Raw genomic sequence first — 18,885 nt, 5'->3', positions numbered from 1 at the left:
AGCCGGAGTGTGTGTGTGCTCACTAGAGCCATTTGCAGAGACCATGTGGTGGGGAGGGCGATGACCAAATCCTGCACCCTCCACGATTCTGCCTTCGGGCTCTCAGCCCCTCGAGTCCTAGTCTGTAAACTGGAAGGCGGCAGCCTATGGCCAAGTCCTCACAGGCTTCCACGCACTTGGGAGCCTTGGCCCATTTTACAGGGGCAGCTTTGGTACGTGTGAATCTCATCTGCTTGCAGCCCGGTTAACCCCAGCTCTGCCCGCACTGCGTGGACCTCAAGAGGAAGAGGGCAGAAGGCAATGGGGAGCAAAGGAGGATCAGCAAGTGAAGAGCGTGCAAATACCCCACTGTCTTGGCAGGCCTGGGTGGGGGGAGTGGGCTTCTTGGAGTAGGGGGCCTGGGACTGGGCAGGCTGGGGGGCTGAGACCTGGGCTCTTCACATGAGTCAGACAGAAACAAAATGCATCCTGGGGAATGAACTGGTAATTACTGGGACTAGAAAATGTGAATGCAGCCTTAAGATGGTGAGGAAGAGGTAAAGAAAGGAAGGGACTTGCAAGAAGTTAGTGTCTTAGCTTTGAAGGACAGGTCGGGTTGAGTTGGATGACATGGAAACGGGGGACAGACAGATGTGAGCCGGTGGAGATCATGGCTACTATGTGGAATCCTACTCATGTCTCCTATTGTGGACAGTGTGATTCTAACAGGGCCCTTCAAGTACATGGTCACGTGTTTGATCTCTCTGTCTTGGCCAAATGACTGGTGACAAAAAAGTAGGGAAAAGCCCATGTCTTTGAGTCTTAATTATGTGTGCTTGGCACATAGTGAGTGCTTGATAAATATCATTTGAAAGAAAAATTTCTTACTTTCTTACTTTCATCACAATATTTAGTATGTTCCTTTGTTCAGAATGTGCTTAATTCAATTAATGCTTAATTGAATTTATTGTCAGTATCTCCTCACCTCATCTTTACAAGATTAGAATAATAGCTTTCCCTCATACACTCCTTTGTAATCCAGTTAATTAAAATCTTTTTGGGGCACCTGGGTGGGATGGTCAGTTGAGTGTCTGACTCTTGATTTCGGCTCAGGCCATGATCTCATGGTGGATCACGAGATCGAGCCCCATGTCAGGCTCCATGCTGAGTGTGGAGCCTGCTTGGGATCCTCTCTCTCCCTCTCTCTCTGCCCCTTCTCTCCTCTCAAAATAAATAATATTTTAAAAAATAAAATCTTTTTTCTTAGACATTTTCTTACCATTCTACACATTAGATAATTTAGGTTCACATCTGTATAATCTCAGGAAAGTTACTTCAATTATGTACTTTTTCGTAACGTTTATTATTTTTGAGAGACAGAAAGAGACAGAGTGAATGGGTGAGGGACAGGCAGAGAGAGCGAGAGACACAGAAGCTGAAGCAGGCTCCAGGCTCTGAGCTGTTAGCACAGAGCCTGATGCGGGGCTCGAACCCATAAACCATGAGATCATGACCTGAGCCAAAGTCAGATCCACTGAACCACCTGGGTGCCCCAATTATGTACTTTTTCTGATGAGGGAGGCCCAGCTCACAGAAGCAAAAAGACACTGACCAACAATATATACAATTTAAATTTCCAATATTGAATGCTTAGTTTTTCTAATTCTTCCAATGAGAAAAGAAGAGGAAATTAGACAAAATTGCATTAGGAAAATATTTGCAAATTATAAATCTGATAAGGGTCATATCCAGAATATAGAAAGCACTCTGGAAACTGAGGTAAAAAGAGAAACATCCCACTTAAAAATAGGTAAAGGCAAGTTAAGATGGTGGAGAGGAGGGGGACTGGGATTTCCCTGTCCCACAGACAGATCACTTGGGACACCCAGGGAAACCCAGGCGGTAGAGCGACAGAAACCTCTTCACAGGTGGGTGGAGAGAGCCTGGCGGGACAGGGCTGTGCATCTGCGGATTGGGAGAGAGAAGACAGCGGCATAGGCACGAGGAGTGCGGACCCCCTCCGTGGAGAGACTAAAGGGAGAGGAAGAGAAACTGTGTTTGGACACGAGAGAAAACCCTTTCTGGACCATGTACTGGGGAACGAGAAATACAGAGCTTCTACTGTGCAGTTTCTACCTCGCAAACAGCCTTAGGAGCTGAAGGGAAGAGTGTTCAGGGTGCCTGACTTTTTCTGGAGGAGACTCACTGCCAAGTGCAGGTGCCTGACGCGGAAGGGGCCGGTCCCTGGCGCGGGAGCAGTATCGGGGGTGCTGGGAGAGAACGGTCCCCTCTCTTGAGTATTGTGGGAAGAGGGTGTACTGTCCCCCAAGGCCTTTGTCGACTGGGCGGAGTGGCACTACCCCAGACAGGGTCCACACAGTGTGGGATCCTTTAAGATATCGGGGTTTGAATCCCAGCTGAGGGTCGAGCAGGCGTGGGAGACTGTGGAGCAGGACGAGCTGCCCGTGCCAGTCTGTGAGGACTGCCTGGTTTGTGACACCCAGTCCAGGGAGGAGAGACTGGGATGTCACCATTTTCCTCCCCACCACCAACATGGTGGGGTTTCAGGGACAGGACGGCAGACCCAGGCAGAGACAGGACCGCTGACACCAAGCCCCGCTCCTCCGGGCTGGTAATTGCTTATTTACTGGACAGGGGCTGACACTGACTGAGCCAGATGACCTCTTCTCCAGACAAGCACAGCCACCTGTCCCAACAGCAGCAGACAACTGTCCTGCGGTTGGGATGGCAGACTGTCCTTTAAAAATGTGTTATTATTATTTTTTATTTTTTTCTTTTCTCTTTTCTTTCCTTCTCTTCTCCTTTCCCTCCTTTTTCTTTCTACCCTCCTTTTTTTTCCCTTTGGACTTAGGCTCATATATATAGCCCAAATGATGAAATGGAAGAATTCTCCTAAAAGAAACTCCAGGAAGAAGGGACACAGAGAATTGCTCAAAACAGATATAAACAATATATCTGAATAAGAATTTAGGATAATAGTCATACGACTAATGGCTGGGCTTGAAAAAAGTATAGAAGACAGCAGAGATCTATTGCAGCAGAGATCAAAGACCTTAGAAATAGTCATGATTAATTAAGAAATGTTGTAAATGAGATGCAAAATAAACTAGGTGCAGTGACAGCAAGGATGGAAGAACCAGAGGAGAGAATAGGTGAAATAGAAGATAAAATTATGGAAAATTATGAAACTGAAAAAAAGAGGGAAAGGAAATTACTAGACCAAGAGGGTAGAGTTAGAGACCTAAGTGATTCAGTAAAATCAAATAATATCCATATCACAGGAATTCCAGAAAAAGAAAAAGAGAAAGAGTCAGAAGGTTTATTTGAAAAAATTATGTAGCTGAGAACTCTCCTAATCTGGGGAAGGAAACAGACATCCAAGTCCAAGAGAACTTTCTTCAAAATCAACAAAAACAGGTCAACACCATGACAATCATAGTGGGCAAACTGGGCAAAATACAAAGATGAAGAGAGAATTCTGAAAACAGCTAGGGACATAAGGGCCTTAACCCACAAGGACAGACACATAAGGACAGTAGCAGACCTCTCCACTTGGCAGGCCAGACAGGAGTGGCAGGAAATATTCAATGTGCTGAACAGGAAAAATATGCAGCCAAGAATCCTTTATTCAGCAAGGCTGTCATTCAAAATAGAAGGAGAGACCAAGGCTTTCCCAGACAAACAAAAACTAAAGGACTTTATGACCACTAAACCAGCCCTACAGGAGAGCCTAAGAGGGACTCTGTGAGTGGAAAGCAGAAAAGACTACAAAGGACCAGAGACATCATCACAAATGTGAAACCTATAGATAACACACTGGCACTAAATCTATATCTTTCAATAATCACTCTGAAGGCAAATAAGCTAAATGCCCCAATCAAAAGACAGGGTATCAGAATGGATAAAAAAATAAGATCCATGGGGGCTTCTGGGTGGTTCAGTCAGTTAAGCATCTGACTTCGGCTCAGGTCATGATCTTGCAGTTTGTGAATTTGAGCCCTGCATAGGGCTCTGTGCTGACAGCTCAGAGTCTGAAGCCTGCTTTGAAATCTGTGTGTCCCTGTCTGTCTCTCTCTCTCTCTGCCCCTCCCCTGCTCACACTCTGTCACTCTTTCTCCCTCTCAAAAATAAATAAACATTAAAAAATATTTTAAAAAACAACAAAACCAAGATCCATCTATATTCTGCCTACAAGAGACTCATTTTAAACCTGAGGACACCTACAGATTGAAAGTGAGGGGATGGAGAACCATCTGTCATGCTACTGGATGTCAAAAGAAAGATGGAGTAGCCAAATTTGTATCAGATAAACTAGGTTTTAAAACAAACACTGTAATAAGAGATAAAGAAAAGGATTATACCACAATGAAGGGGTCTAGTCATCAATAAGAGCTAGCAATTGTAAATGTTTATGCACCCAATGTGGAGCGCCCAAATCTGTAAACCAATTAATCACAAACATAAATAAATGCATAGATAATAATATTATGATTGTAGGGGACTTTAATACTCCATGTACAGCAATGACAGATCATCTAGGCAGAAAATCAATAAGGAAACAATGGCTCGGAATGACACATTGCACCAGATGGAGTTACCAGATATATTCAAAAATTTTTACCCCAAAGCAGCAGAATACCCATTCTTCTCAAGTGCACATGGAACATTTTCCAAAACAGATCACATATTAGGTCACAAAACAGCCGTCAACAAATATAAAAGGATCGAGACCATACCATGCATATTTTCAAATCACAACACTACAAAACTTGAAATTAACCACAAGAAAAATTTTGGAAAGAGCCCAAATACATGGAGGTTAAAGAATATCCTACTAAAGAATGAATGGGTCAACCAGGAAATTAAAGGAGAACCTTAAAAATATATGGAAGCAAATGAAAATGAAAACACGACAGTCCAAACCCTTTGGGATGCAGCAAAAGCAGTCCTAAGAGGAAAAATTATTGCAATTCAGGCCTAACTCAAGAAGCAAGAAAGGTCCCAAATATATAACCTAACATCACACCTGAAGAAACTATAAAGGCAGCAGCCAAGAAAGCCCAAAGTCAGCCAAAGAAGAGAAATAATAAAGATTAGAGCAGAAATAAACAATATAGAATCCAAAAACAGCTCATACTATTGAAAGAATACACAGAATTGAATAAACCCCTAGCCAGACTTCTCAAAAAGAAAAGACAGAGGACCCAAACTGATAAAATCACAAATGAAAGAGAAGAGATCACAAACAACATCACAGAAACACAGTTATTAGAGAATACTATGAGAAACGATATGCCAGCAAATTGGACAGTCTGGAAGAGATGAAAAAATTCCTAGACATCCACACACTACCAAAACTCAAACGGGAAGAAATAGAAAATCTGAACAGACCCATAACTAGTGAAGAAATCGAATCAGTTTTCAAAAATCTTCCAACAAATAAGAGTTCTGAGCCAGATGGCTTCCCAGGGGAACTTTACCAGACAATAAAATAAAGTTATTCCCTGTTCTCCAGCTTTTTAAAATATAGAAACGGGAGAAACGCTTCCAAATTCATTCAATAAAGTCAGCATTACCTTGATTCCCAAACCAAAGGCCCACTAAAAAGAATTACAAGCCAATATCCCTGATGAACATGGAATGTAAAATTCTCAACAATATACCAGCAAATTGAGGGGCACTTAGTTGCTCAGTTGGTTAAGCATCTGACTTTGGCTCAGGTCATGATCTCACGGTTCATGAGTTGGACGCCCACATTGGGCTCTCTGCTGGCAGCTCTGAGCCTGGAGCCTGCTTCAGAGTCTATGTTTCCCCCTCTCTCTGCCCTCCCCTGCTCTCTCTCTCTCTCTCTCTCAAAAATAAACGTTAAAAAGTTAAAAAAAAAAGATACTAGCAAACAGGATTCAACAGAATATTAAAAGAATTATTCACCATGATCAAGTGGGATTCATTCCCGGGCTGCAGGGCTGGTTCAATATTCACAAATCAATCAATGTGATACATCACATTAATAGAAGAAAGGATAACAACCATATGATCCTGTCAATAGATGCAGAAAAAGCATTTGACAAAATACAACATCCTTTCTTATTAAAACCCTCAAGAAAGTCTGGCTAGAAAGGACATATTTTATCATCATAAAAACCATATGTGAAAGGCCCACAGCTATTACCATCCTCAATGGGCAAACACTGAGAGCTTTTCCCCTGAGATCAGGAACATGACAGGGTGTCCATTCTCACCACTGTTATTCAACTTAGTAAGAAATAAAAGGCATCCGAATTAGCAAGGAAGAAGTCAAACTTGCACTCCTCCCAGATGACATGATGGGGAAAACCCAGATAACTCCATCAAAAACTGCTAGAACTGATACATGAATTCAGCAAAGTCGCAGGATACAAAATCAGGGGCGCCTGGGTGGCTCAGTCGGTTAAGCCTCCGACTTCGGCTCAGGTCAGATCTCACATTCGTGGGTTCGAGCCCCGCGTCAGGCTCTGTGCTGACAACTAGCTCAGAGCCTGGAGCCTGCTTCCGATTCTGTGTCTCCTTCTCTCTCTGCCCCTCCCTCTCTCATGCTCTGTCTCTCTCTGTATCAAAAATAAATAAAACATGAAAAAAAATTAAAAAAAAACAAAAAAACACAAAAATCAATGTACAGAAATCAGTTGCATTTCTATACACTATAAAGAAGCAACAGAAAGAGATATCAAGGAATTGATTCCATTTACAATTGCACCAAAAACTATATCTAGGAGTAGCCCTAACCAAAGAGGTAAAATATCTGTATGCTGAAAACTAGAGAAAGCTTATGAAAGAAATTGAAGAAGACACCAAGAAATGGAAAAACATCACCTGGTCATGGATTGGAAAAACAAATATTGTTAAAATGTTTATCCTACCCAAAGCAATCTACACATTCAAAACAATCCCAGTCAAAATAGCAATAGCATTCTTCACAGAGCTAGAACAAAAATGTCTAAAACTTGTATGGAACCACAAAAGACCCTGGATAGCCAAAGTAATGTTGAAAAAGAAAACTAAAGCTAGAGGCATCCCAATGCTGGACTTTAGCCTCTATTACAAAGTGTAATAATCAAGACAGTATGGTATTGGCACAAAAACAGACAAAGACCAAAGGAACAGAATAGAGAACCCTGAAATGGCCCAAAAATATATGGTCAACTAATCTTTGACAAAGTAGGAAAGAGCATCCAGTGAAAAAAAAGACAGTCTCTTTAGCAAATGGTGTTGGTAGAACTGGACAGCAACATTCAGAAGAATGAAACTGGACCACTTTCTAATATCATACATACAAAAACTTTTTTAAAAATATTTTTTAATGTTTATTTTTTAAGAGACAGAGAGACAGAGCATGAGCAGGGGAAGGGCCGAGAGAGGAGACACAGACTCTGAAGCAGGCTCCAGGCTCTGAGCTGTCAGCACAGAGGCCAATGGGGGGCTCGAACTCACGAACTGCGAGATCATGACCTGAGCGCCGAAGTCGGCCACTTAACCGACTGAGCCACCCAGGTGACCCCCCCCCCCCAATTTTTAAATGGATGAAAGTCCTAAATGAGACAGGAAACCATCAAAATCCTACTGGAGAACACAGGAAGCAACCTTTTTGACCTTGGCATGTCTCCAAAGGCAAGGGAAATAAAAGCAAAAACAAACTATTGGAACCTCATCAATATAAAAAGCTTTTGCACAGCAAAGGAAACAATCAACAAAACTAAAAGGCAGCCAGCGTAATGGGAGAAGATATTTGCAAATGACATATCAGATAAAGAGTTAGTATCAAAAATCTATAAAAAAGTTAGCAAGCTCAATACCTGAAAAAGAATCCAGTGAAGAAATGGGCAGAAGAAATGAATAGACACTTTTCCAAAGAAGACATCCAGATGGCCAACAGACACATGAAAAGATGCTTAACATTGTGCATCATCAGGGAAATATAAATCAAAACCACATTGAAATACCACCTCATACTGGTCGAAGTGGCTAAAATGAACAATTCAGGAAACAACAGATGCTGGCGAGGATGTGGAGAAAGGGAAACCCTCTTGCACTGCTGGTGGGAATGGAAACTGGTGCACCCATTTTGGAAAACAGTGTGGGGGTTCCTCAAAAAATTAAAAAAAAAAGATTTACTCTGTGACCCAGCAATAGCACTACTAGGAATTTATCCAAAGGATACAGGAGTACTGACATAGGAGCACACACACCCCAAAGTTTATAACAGTGCTATCAACAATATCCAAATTATGGAAAGACCCCAAATGGCCAATTCACAAATGGAAAAAGAAAATGTACTGTGTGTGTGTATATATATATACATACACACACACACACACACACACACACACACACACACACACACACACACCGGAATATTACTCAGTGATGAAAAAGAATGAAATCTTGCCATTTGCAACAACGTGGATGGAGCTGAAGGGTATTCCGCTAAGTGAAATAAGACAGAGAAAGACAAATATCATATGATTTCACTCATGTGTGGAATTTGAGAAACTTAACAAAAGACCATGGAGGAAGGGAAGGAAAAATAAGATACAAACAGAGAGAAAGGCAAACCATAAGAGACTCTTAAATATAGAGAATAAACTGAGGATTGATCGGGATAGGGTGTTGGGGGTGGGGAAAATGGGTGATGGGCATTGAGGAGGGCACTTGTTGGGATGAGCCCTGGGTGTTGTATGTAAGTGATGAATCATGGGAATCTACTCCTGAAGCCAAGACTACACTATATGTTAGCTATGTTGACAATAAATAAACATTTTAAAAATGGGTAAAGGCATTAAATAGTTCTCCAGAGAAAATCTACAGATAGCTAATAAGAACATGAAAAGAAGCTTAATATCAGTAGCCATTAGGGAAATATTTATCAAAACCACAAGAGATACCACTCCTTACCCACTAGGATGGCTATCATAGAAAAGCAAAACAAGTGTTAATGGGGTTCTACAGAACTGGAAACCTCCTATGTTGCTAATGGGAAGATAAAATGGTGCATCCAGTGAAGAAAACAGTCATTTCCTCGAAAAGTTAAACACATAGTTACCATATGACCCAGCAATTTCACTCTTAGGTGTATACCAAAGAATACTGAAAAAAAATGTCCATACACAAACTTGTACACAAATATTCATAGCAGCATAATTTGCAATAATCAAAACATGGGAGCAAATGTCCATCAACTGATGAACAGATAAATAAAAATAGATAAATAAAATGTAGCATATTCATACAATAAAACTGTATTTGGTGATAAAAAGAATGAAGTATTGATCCATGCTAGAACATAATGAGTCCTGAAAGCTGATGGGAGAAAAACTCTAACAGCATGACCTCTAATAGAAGCCATTTTAGATGCTTTCTAAATCCGCGTGACTGTACGTTTTTGTAACCCCAAAGCCTGACTTATGGCCTGCCACGCACACATCGTACACCTGCTTTGTGAGTGAGGAGCCTAAAGGCAAACCATCTTGTCCTTGAGGTATCAATGCTCTGCTCCCTGCATTGCTTTATGATAAAACTTGTGACTCCTGCCTACATGCTAATCCATAATTGTTTGAGCTTTTACAAGATGTTAAAATGATATAACTCTGTAAAAATGATTCATTCTCCAGAGTGCTTTCTTCCCTGTGAAGAGTGTGTTTCCCAGGCAGTTGTCTTCACTTGGGCTTGGATAAAATACTTTCTTGCTTTTAGGGATTCTCAAAGGTCTGTTCATTTTGCATCGGCAAAGCATTGTGCTAAGTGAAAGAAATCAGTCACAAAAACCACACATCATATAATTACACTCATAGGAAAGGTCCAGAATAGACAAATCCAATAGATAAACAAAATAGATTATTGATTTCCAGGGGCTAGGGGCCTTGTAATAAAACTCTTAAATCTGTCTCAGCAACCCTAGAAGCTTTCTGGAAGGTGTATATTTATGGAAGTTACATCCTGATGAATTCATATTGTTTCAGCTCAAGGAGGAATCATGCCTATCAGGTGAATAAAACATTGTGAACTGGATCGGGAGGGAGTCAGAGATGCAGGAAAGAGGCAGTAGAAACACAGAGGAACCAGAATCATCAATGGACCCATGAAATGAGTGCCCTGGGAGTCACGGGGACAGAACTTCATGGAGCTGAGACGGAATTAGGGAGAAAGAAGTGGCGGCAGGGTGCTGGGAGTGCTGACCGTGGAAATGAGTGGAAGATGGGAGAGAATACTCAAACACCTGCTCAGTGTGTCTTCTCTCCACAGGGCTCCCCGGCTTGTCCCAGACAGCTCTTTTAAAGGCAACTCAGGTTAATGTTACCTTCAGGATTTCAGGGCAAAGGAGAAGAGGTAACATGAAACCAGATAGAGAGCAATCTATTTAGAAGATTTATATGTAGCCATGAAGGGGAATGAACACAATTCAGTAACGAGAAACGGAATTCAGCTTCTTTATCTGATGAGGGTTGGGCCCTGTGCCTTGAAAAGCCTGTCGCGACTCAGGTAGGTGGAGCGCCGAAGGAGATGCATCCTGGCCATTAGCAGGCAAGCTGTTGCAAGCACATGCTTACTCTGTGTGCAAACCCTTCTACAAATAACGGAAAAGAGTGCCTTCCACACGCAGTTCTAGGGGCACAAATCTACACTTGGAATTGGGCTGGGCTGAGGAACAACATTATCTTTTGTTCCTACAAGGATAGTTAAAAAGATGCAGGCTAAGGGGATTTATATTTCTGGAGTTTCTTGTTGTTTCCTGCAGAGAAAGAATAATTAAACTCAGCACACTATTTTAGCTGTGCGTGCCAACCAAGTGTTTCTCCTGCACTCACAGCATAAAGGCACAGCAGCCCTCCCATCAACGCTGTCCCACATTTCACGTAAAGAATTTCTTGTCCTGTCAATGTGCCTATCAAATGCAGGGGCTGCTCAGAGGACTGGGCAGGAATATGTGTCCAAGCCATACTGTCCCGAACTCTCCAGTGTGCGCTCTCCATTTTTGATGTGTGATTCTTCTTTGGTGTTGAATTGCATCTGCCACATGTACCGCGTACCCCACCCCCGAAGCAAATAACTCTGAGGGATCACGGTTTCTGAAAGCTTCCCGTTCTATGTTTTACACACCGACTGGGCTGCAATCCACTCACGCTCTGGCACTTCCCTCTCAGAAACTAGATTCCTTTGCAAACCAGAATCTTAGCATCTCCTCTGATGCCAAACCACACTGAGGTCTGGTCAATTAAAGAGCTTTGACACGCTCGTTGTTTGGGCAGGGTGGGGGGATGAGGGGGGTGGGGGCGGTTGGTGGGAATGAACGGGCCATGACAATATTTCAGTAAAAGCCTTTTGGGGAAAAGGAAACAAGTGTTTTCAGATCCTCCTTTCTTGATAATTGAATAGAAACCTAGCGTTTGTCCAAACTAACAGTCAAAATTTTTTCATTGCAGGAAAAGCATCTGATAAACCTCTTTTGTTTCGATTTATTTCCTGATCTTCAAAACGAAAATTCATCTGATGCCAACAGAATGTCATTCAGTAGAAAAACCCTTCCTGGCCCAGAGGGCTTGCTTCCCCCTGGCTCTCTGAGAGGATGTAAAACCTAAAATCCACGGTGTTCAAGCCTGTGGGCTCCATAAGAAAAGACGTTTCAGTGGATGAGGAATTTCTCCGGGGGGCTTTGTTTCTCAGTCAGTATTTATTGGATTTTCATACAACTGGGTTTCTGGTCTGAGCATAAATTCACTGAGGCATAGGAGCATCTCTATATGCTTTGTGCTTGAAGGGGAGGGAGATGAGAGGGGAGGGGGCTGCTGATTGCTGGTGAGCCTTGTAAACTGGAATCTTAGTTTCAGTTGGTCATGGTAACCTGAGTCAGGAGACCTGAGCTTTGTCCTTTAGAAACCGCCAATCCTGTCCTTAATCAGTACTGAAAGTCACTTTCTGCTTATTATCCAGTAAGATTCCCTTTCTAATGATCTCCTCCAGGAAGAAAGACAGGGTAATAGCACCCAATTCAATATGCCCCGGCCACGGGGACGGTAGTCTCGACAACTGGGTGCAGTTAGATCTCGTAACTTTACTGTGACGTTTTAGGGTAAGTTCAGCGATCAGAGTATCGGTGGTGAAAAGTTTGGGGGAAATCCGCTACCTAGGTGGGATGGAGTATCCCGCGCTGAATTTTACAGATTCACTGAAACACTCTGTAAGTCCCCCATACACCTGTAAAACATGGATATCTATTTGTTCCTTTCCTTATTCTCCACATGTTGGCTTCACCCAGCTTCAGTTAGGGAAAGAACATGTGTTGTGTATTTTTATCATTAAAGTTCCTGAGAGTTGTAAGGCTCAATGTCCTTCACCCATAGCAGTTTTGATGGATCTAAGTATCAATTTTGAGACACAAGATATGTGTCAACATACATGAGAGGTTACTGAGTGAAAACCATTTCTTATACATACAATGGGATATTACTCAGCCATGAGAAAGAAGGAAATCCTGCCACTTGGGACAACATGGATGGCCCCTGAGGACAGTATGGTGAGTGAGAACAGACAGAGAAAGACAAATACAGTATGATCTCACTTATGTGTGGAATCTAGGGGAAAAAAGCCAAATTCACCAGAACAGAGAGGAAGTTGGTGGTTACCAGGGCCTGAAGATTGGGGGAAATCAGGGAGACGCTGGTCAAAGGGAACAGACATAATTGGAAGATGAGTACGTTTTGGAGTTAACTCACATCACAGTGATCACAAAGACACTGTATTATAGATTGCAAAGTTGCTGAGAGACCAGATCTTAAATGTTCTCACCACAAAACAAGAAATGGTAACCATGGATGTGACGGGTGTTAACACTGGTGCTAATCACACTGCAATACATAAATGTATCAAATTAACATATTGTACACCTTAAACTAATATAATGTTACATGTCAATTATATCTCCCAAAAAAGCGCATTTCTTAGCTACATACCAAACACATTTATCAACTTTGATTACAATGAGCTTTCAGGTTAAACCTCTCAAATTAATAAAATTAAAATAGGCATCAAATATTAAGTCAATTAGCAAAGGACCAGGCTTTCTTCTCTATACTGAAAAGGAGGCAGGACCCTGGCCTCACAAGGCCTCTTAGGCCGTTACAAAGGATTTTGTTATTTTTCCCCAATGAAGGCATTTAAGCAGAGGAATTCCAGAATCTGATCTGGAGTCTGAAAGATCACTTCAGCTGCTGGATTGAGGCTGAATTCAAGGTGACAGAGCGCACTGGGGAACCAGTGGGGGCAGATGACATTCGTGTTGCAAGAACGGATGATGGGTGAACGTGTGACAGTACACACAGGGGCGTCCCCATGCACACGCGTGCGCACACAGCTGTCTGCCTGCCGGCGTGGGGGGCTCTAAAAGCAGATGGCCTGCTCAGCCAGCTCTTGCAGCAGAATCAGACGCTTTCCGCTCACCCTCAGGCGGGAACTGTGTTTGGCCCTGCTTCTTGTCCGTGGCAGTGGAGCTCAGCGGCCCCTCCCCGTCAGACTCCGCAGGCACCAGGCAAACCCTGATGCATGCAGAGGCAGCTTGTTAGCTGAAATGCCCAGGAAATGGCTGGAAAGGTGCCTCCTTTTCCTTCTCAGTGCTTCAGTGGCTTCCTTCCGGTCTGAACATGGTTTGTGCAGCTGCTGAGGCCCTCCAGGCCTGCAGAGCCCCGGGGTGCATCACACAGAAGGAACCAGTTCTGGCTGTGTCTTCCCACTTTGGGATAAAACGGGGAAGCCCCGGCCCCTCCCCAGCTGCACAGAGCCACAGGGAATCTGAGCACACGGAAGGCACCAAACTGTGGCAAGTTTTTGGGTCCCAATTTCAATTCAACCACTTTATAGAATGAAGGCGATTTTCATTTTTCTGAGTATGAGCTGCCTTCCAAAGGTGAAAGGATCAGGTGGCTGTGATTTATCATTCTCCTCTTCCTCCTCCTCCTCATCGTCCTCATTTTCAGGAGAAATGGGTGTTTTTGTATCCCCTGTTCTGTGGGAAATGCTATGAAGCACTTGACAAAGAACTGCGGTGTCACTGGCCATTGTCTAGGCCCTGGGGTCAGGCAGCAGGGGCCGCCTGTGCTAGCCTTGTCAGGCTGTCCCTTGAACTTCTTGCTTGGCAGGGTGGTTCCTAACCCTGGACATCTCCGCCTGATGTCTTGTTATGCTCCTGGGACCCGAGGAGCTCGGCTTGGCTTGTTCACTCAGGGCTTCAGCGTTTGCCTGTCTTTCTTGTTAAGTCTCTGGGCTCAACATTACCAAGATTCTGGATGTAAAACCTCAAATGTAACATTGAACTTGGACTGTGAAGCTCACTCAGTGGAGTCACCCTGGACATACGCAGTTCATTGGAAGTGGTGGACCCTGGGGTGGTAACAAGGCTGGTAACCTTAGCTTTGGTGCTTACTAGGGTTAACCTTGAGTTTGGACATATTTTTCAAGTTGTATCTTCATGCTTCAGAAGCTTCACTAGGGCAGGGAGGTAGCAGTTCTGAGAAGCAGCCTTCCATGAGGATCTAGACTTGGGTAGCTTGGTGGCTGCTCATCCCTCCTCTTCCAGGCCAGAGTTTAAGTGCGCTGAGATACTGAGGCCCTCGGGCCTGGGGCAGCCACTGCTGGTTCCGAGCTGCCCTGGCGTGGTGCACAGATGTTTGCACTTTCCGCGTGTGGCCTGCCAAGAAGATGCTTTGCACGTGTGGTTCCAGGCCATGTAGACAGCATGCCTAGTTCTCACGGACCTGGATTCCCTCCCCCACCCGCCCACCTCCAGGCAAGGCGCTCTCTAAGCTGGATTTCTCATGGCTCCCAGCTTTCAGCTCCTGCTGATTTTCGCCTGGAACCTTTCACCATCTGAGAGCTGCAGCCGCTGCGTGCCTGGCTCTGTGTTCTGCTGTCCCTCTCCAAGAGCAGGTGTGGGATCAACACACTTCAGCCTCATGACTACTCTTAGGATACTTGACCTAGGCACTCCTCAGACATTTAGAAAGGTATCCTGGGCATACGCTTCTAGTGCCAGCAAGCAAGCCCACCTGGCCAAGAACACAGAGAATATTCCATGAAAGAGGAAACATCCCTTTTCTTGGCTTCTTGCCATACCCGCTAAGGACCTGGGTCGGCTAAACTGTCTCCAGCATTATGCTGACTCTCCCTGTCAGTGTCCCAAGGGTAAGTGCCAGGGTCTTTTATTTACAGCATTTTACAGCATGTTGTGGCTTTGCTTATTACCACCCCCTACAAAGAACTAATCAATTTGTTTGCTTTATATATTTTTTATGCTTTGTGTAAAAAATAATTGGACTTTGGAACTGGGGATAAATCCTACCCTAGTTCCTAAAGTGTCACTGCATTTTATGGTGAAATGACAGAGTCCTGGGGGTTAAGGGACTCACCTGAGGCCACCTGTTGCACTTGCTGCCCCCCAAGGGGCTCCCTGCATGCAGCCCCCACACAAGCTTGGTGCAGGTGTCTCCAGGTATGATCCAATTTCAAGCTCTACATTTTCAGTTCAGACAAAGGTGTTGGATCAATGCTCCATTTGCCCTCAAATGTCTTTTCTTTCAGAGTTTTAAGAGAGGGTGTATTAAAGAATGTGGCATCTTTGTGCACATATCTCTGGCGGTGGAAGATGGTGGGTTAGAAACTAATTGGAAAAACAATAAATAGAGAGTGAATAAGGGAGACCGTGGGGGTGGTAAATAGAGTCTATGCCTGACGATGTGCCTCACAGACAAACTACTGGGTCTTTCTTCATTCACCTCCCTGACTCCCCTTTCCCATCATAATAAGAGGTCCCGTTTGCCCACCAGATATTGTACAAGACCCTCAACCCTCCTAGTAACCCTACGAGGTAGAAATTATTATTCCCATCTCACAGATGAGGAAACTGAGGCTCTCCAAAACTAGGTAGCTTGCCCCAAATCACACAGCTTGGTGAGTGGTGGAATTCTATGTATCTGATTCCAAGGATACATACTCTTCCCACTTCAAGTTGATGAATACATCATTTTGCATCTCAGGGCCCCCATTAAGTCATGTGACTCAGAACGGTCCCACCCCATAGCCTCTCTGCTTTACACAGAGAACCTGTGTGGGCAAGGCCAACCCCCTGGTCTACCTGCAGAACTCTCCTTCAGATTCTGGCAGCAGGAGGGAGGCCATGGGGTTCTTCATGAGATCGGCCACTGCAGGGTCCTTGGCTGTCACATAGAAGAAAGGAATCCCTGTGCTGTTGTTCAAGGGGCCGTCGCTGATGGGCAGGCAGTTCCCAAACGGCAATCCTGCGATCTAACAAACACCAAAAAAAGGCTTTTTCAATGCAGCGTTTTGGACTGACCTGAGCTGGGAGCTTAGCCAAGAAATACAGCAACGAGGATGCCACAGCATCACCAGGCTTCTGACAGGGAGTCAGTTAAGGCACAGTGGCTCCCAACTGACCCAACTGACCCAGCGATAGCTCCAGAATCTCTATTGAGGAGCTGAGCAGGGACATTCTGTTTGGAAGGATGGCTAGGGGATTATTCTTGAAGCTTCTTCGTGTACACAGAAAATGCGCTCACTTTATTACAGCTGAAGTTATCTGGGGGTGAAATTTATGGAAGTGCGCTAAAACCTTTTCCACAACCTGCCCCTGTGAGCCCCACTGCCTTCACTGACTCCCCTAAAGTTCTGAAAACTTCGGGGATAGATCGTAAGTCTTAACTTTAATATCGGACCTGGTCTTCAGACTCCAAGAACCTTCTATTATTGTTTCTTTTAGAGCCACACCACTTTCTCACTTAGTAGCTCCATTTTTAAAATAATAATCAATTTTTCATTATATGATTCAGCAATTCATCCTTTTAGCGAAAAGGAAGTCACAGAAACATGCTATACCCATTTTTAGTCATGATCATCCAGTGGAGTAGGTGAAATTCGTAGCCATGGATACAAGTATTTCTTAGATTTTCCCAGGCCCTGCTGGGTCCTGCATTCCAATCTTCACGAGCTTTATTTACTGTTTATGGAACATTTCTCACTGTCACTGAGCTCAGAACTCAGGAGCTGTCTTGTCTTTAAAGCACTGCACGGCAGTGCTGTGTAGACCTGGAATAAGAGATGGGTTTCACCGTTTGAGAAGACACAATGTTAAGGTGTCTTCCAAATTGGCACTGTAGGATCATTTACAAATTCTGTTTTCCAGCTTGTCATAAACTGCCTGGAATCACGCTTCGCACACATGGCATGCACAGGGCAAATGCTCTCTGAATGGACTGAATTTGGATTAAACGTTATTATTGGAACGGGGAATTCCTAACAACTTTAAGAAAAGAGATGTTGAAAGTCAAAATATCTTTAGCATGTTGGCACTAGACTTTTAATTGCTTGAAATAATTTGTGTTTTTTAAAACATTTGCTCTGTCTACATCCTTTTTTTTTAAGTTTATTTATTTAAGTAATCTCTATACCCAATGTGGGAATCGAACCCACAACCGGCCACGTACCTTGCTCTAAAACAATCTGTGTTTTAGAGCAAGATCAGCCTCATTATTTAAGCTTCATGTCTTCTTAAGGTATGTCTTAGGAGCATAATGTATAACTGGAGGAACCATTTGGAGGCTGTGAATGTGATTATTGTCATAATCAGAATAAAGTCATTTAAATATTTTTAAAATAAAACAGGACCTTCAAAACTAACGTAATAAGATAGTCAACCACTTAATATCATAGAGGACAAAAACAAAGTGGACAACTCAGTGACTTGGCTAGTGTCCAAAGAGATGACCACACCTGAAGTAAGAACCTGCAGCTGGCCAATGACCTATACATTCCCTAAAAATAATTTTCTTTGGTATAAATTAAACAAGAGTTCAAATTACCTCTCTGTCATAAAACCCTTAATCGACCTTACCAGCCCTAAAAGCTTTCTGGATGGTGTATACTTAGGGATGTCACTTCCTCTTCATTTACCCATGTCATTTTGGCTTAAGGTGGAATCACACCTAACAGGTGGGTGAAACATTTGTGAACTGAATGATAAAACTGCAGCTGAAACCAGCTCATGCCAGCATTTATACACGTTGCACCCTAAGCCGCCTTTCCAGAAAAACTCTTAAGTTCCATATTTCAAAATGTGAATTTCCACCAAAACCCCCGTGGTGTCTTTCTCACGGTCCCTAGTGTCAGCAGGGGACCAGGAAGTTCGGGTCTGCTGGGTGCTGTGGGCTGGGAGGCTGCACGCGTCTACTCCATGACGCCAAAGGCGACTCTGGCTTCTCTCCTCCCGGGGTCGGGTCAGGCGCTGGCTACGGGTACCCATCTTGACCCTGTCGAGACTGCGCTCCAACACCCACGCACCTGGCAGGATGCCTGACTGTCCGCACCTCCCAACCCCGCTATGTTGCCGGGTTAACCAAAGCACAATCTGGTTCCGCTATTTACGCGCCGACCACAGCGCAACCCAGCCCGCCGGGCTCGTCTGTGAGTCCTGGATGCGAGCGCGCGAGCGGCAGCTGGCGTCACCGCGTCCCCGGGCCACCGCCGGGCACGCACCTGCAGCCGGCGCCGGGTGGGGTGCTTACCTTCTCGTGGGCGGACACGGTGGCCAGACAGCCCCAGGCGCTGGCGTGGGCCAGGAAGCGCGCGGTGCTGGGGCGCAGCCTCGGGCCGCTCTCGCGCCGGTAGGAGAACATGCCTGGAGGCGCGGGCGGCGGCCTGGCGCGGCCGGCGCCGGCGGGGGCCGGCAGGTGCGCGTCCTCCTCGTGAGCGGAGGCTGGGAAGCTGCGCTGCCAGATGCTGCCCGAGTCCTCCAGCAGCGCGGGCAACGCCTCCTCGGTGGAGGCGCTGTCCAGCTCCTCGTCCACCTCG

At 44.5% G+C, this 18,885-nt stretch overlaps 1 protein-coding gene across 1 annotated transcript in view; it reads right to left on the bottom strand.

The window, feature by feature from the left end:
* Window positions 1-18,885, bottom strand: part of CREG2 (cellular repressor of E1A stimulated genes 2) — a 51,962-nt gene that overhangs the window by 19,936 nt on the left and 13,141 nt on the right. Inside the window, exons 4-5 of the mRNA XM_029938496.1 lie at window positions 18,600-18,881; window positions 16,157-16,326 (exon numbers count right to left, since the gene is read on the bottom strand). Of these exons, the coding sequence (XP_029794356.1) occupies window positions 16,157-16,326; window positions 18,600-18,881 (452 nt within the window). The remainder of the gene's footprint in view (window positions 1-16,156; window positions 16,327-18,599; window positions 18,882-18,885) is intronic.

The sequence above is a fragment of the Suricata suricatta genome, chromosome 4 (genome assembly GCF_006229205.1).
Source record: "Suricata suricatta isolate VVHF042 chromosome 4, meerkat_22Aug2017_6uvM2_HiC, whole genome shotgun sequence".
Classification (NCBI taxonomy): Eukaryota; Metazoa; Chordata; class Mammalia; order Carnivora; family Herpestidae; genus Suricata; species Suricata suricatta.
Note: the sequence above shows the minus strand (reverse complement) of the source record. Positions and strands in the feature narration are given on the sequence as shown.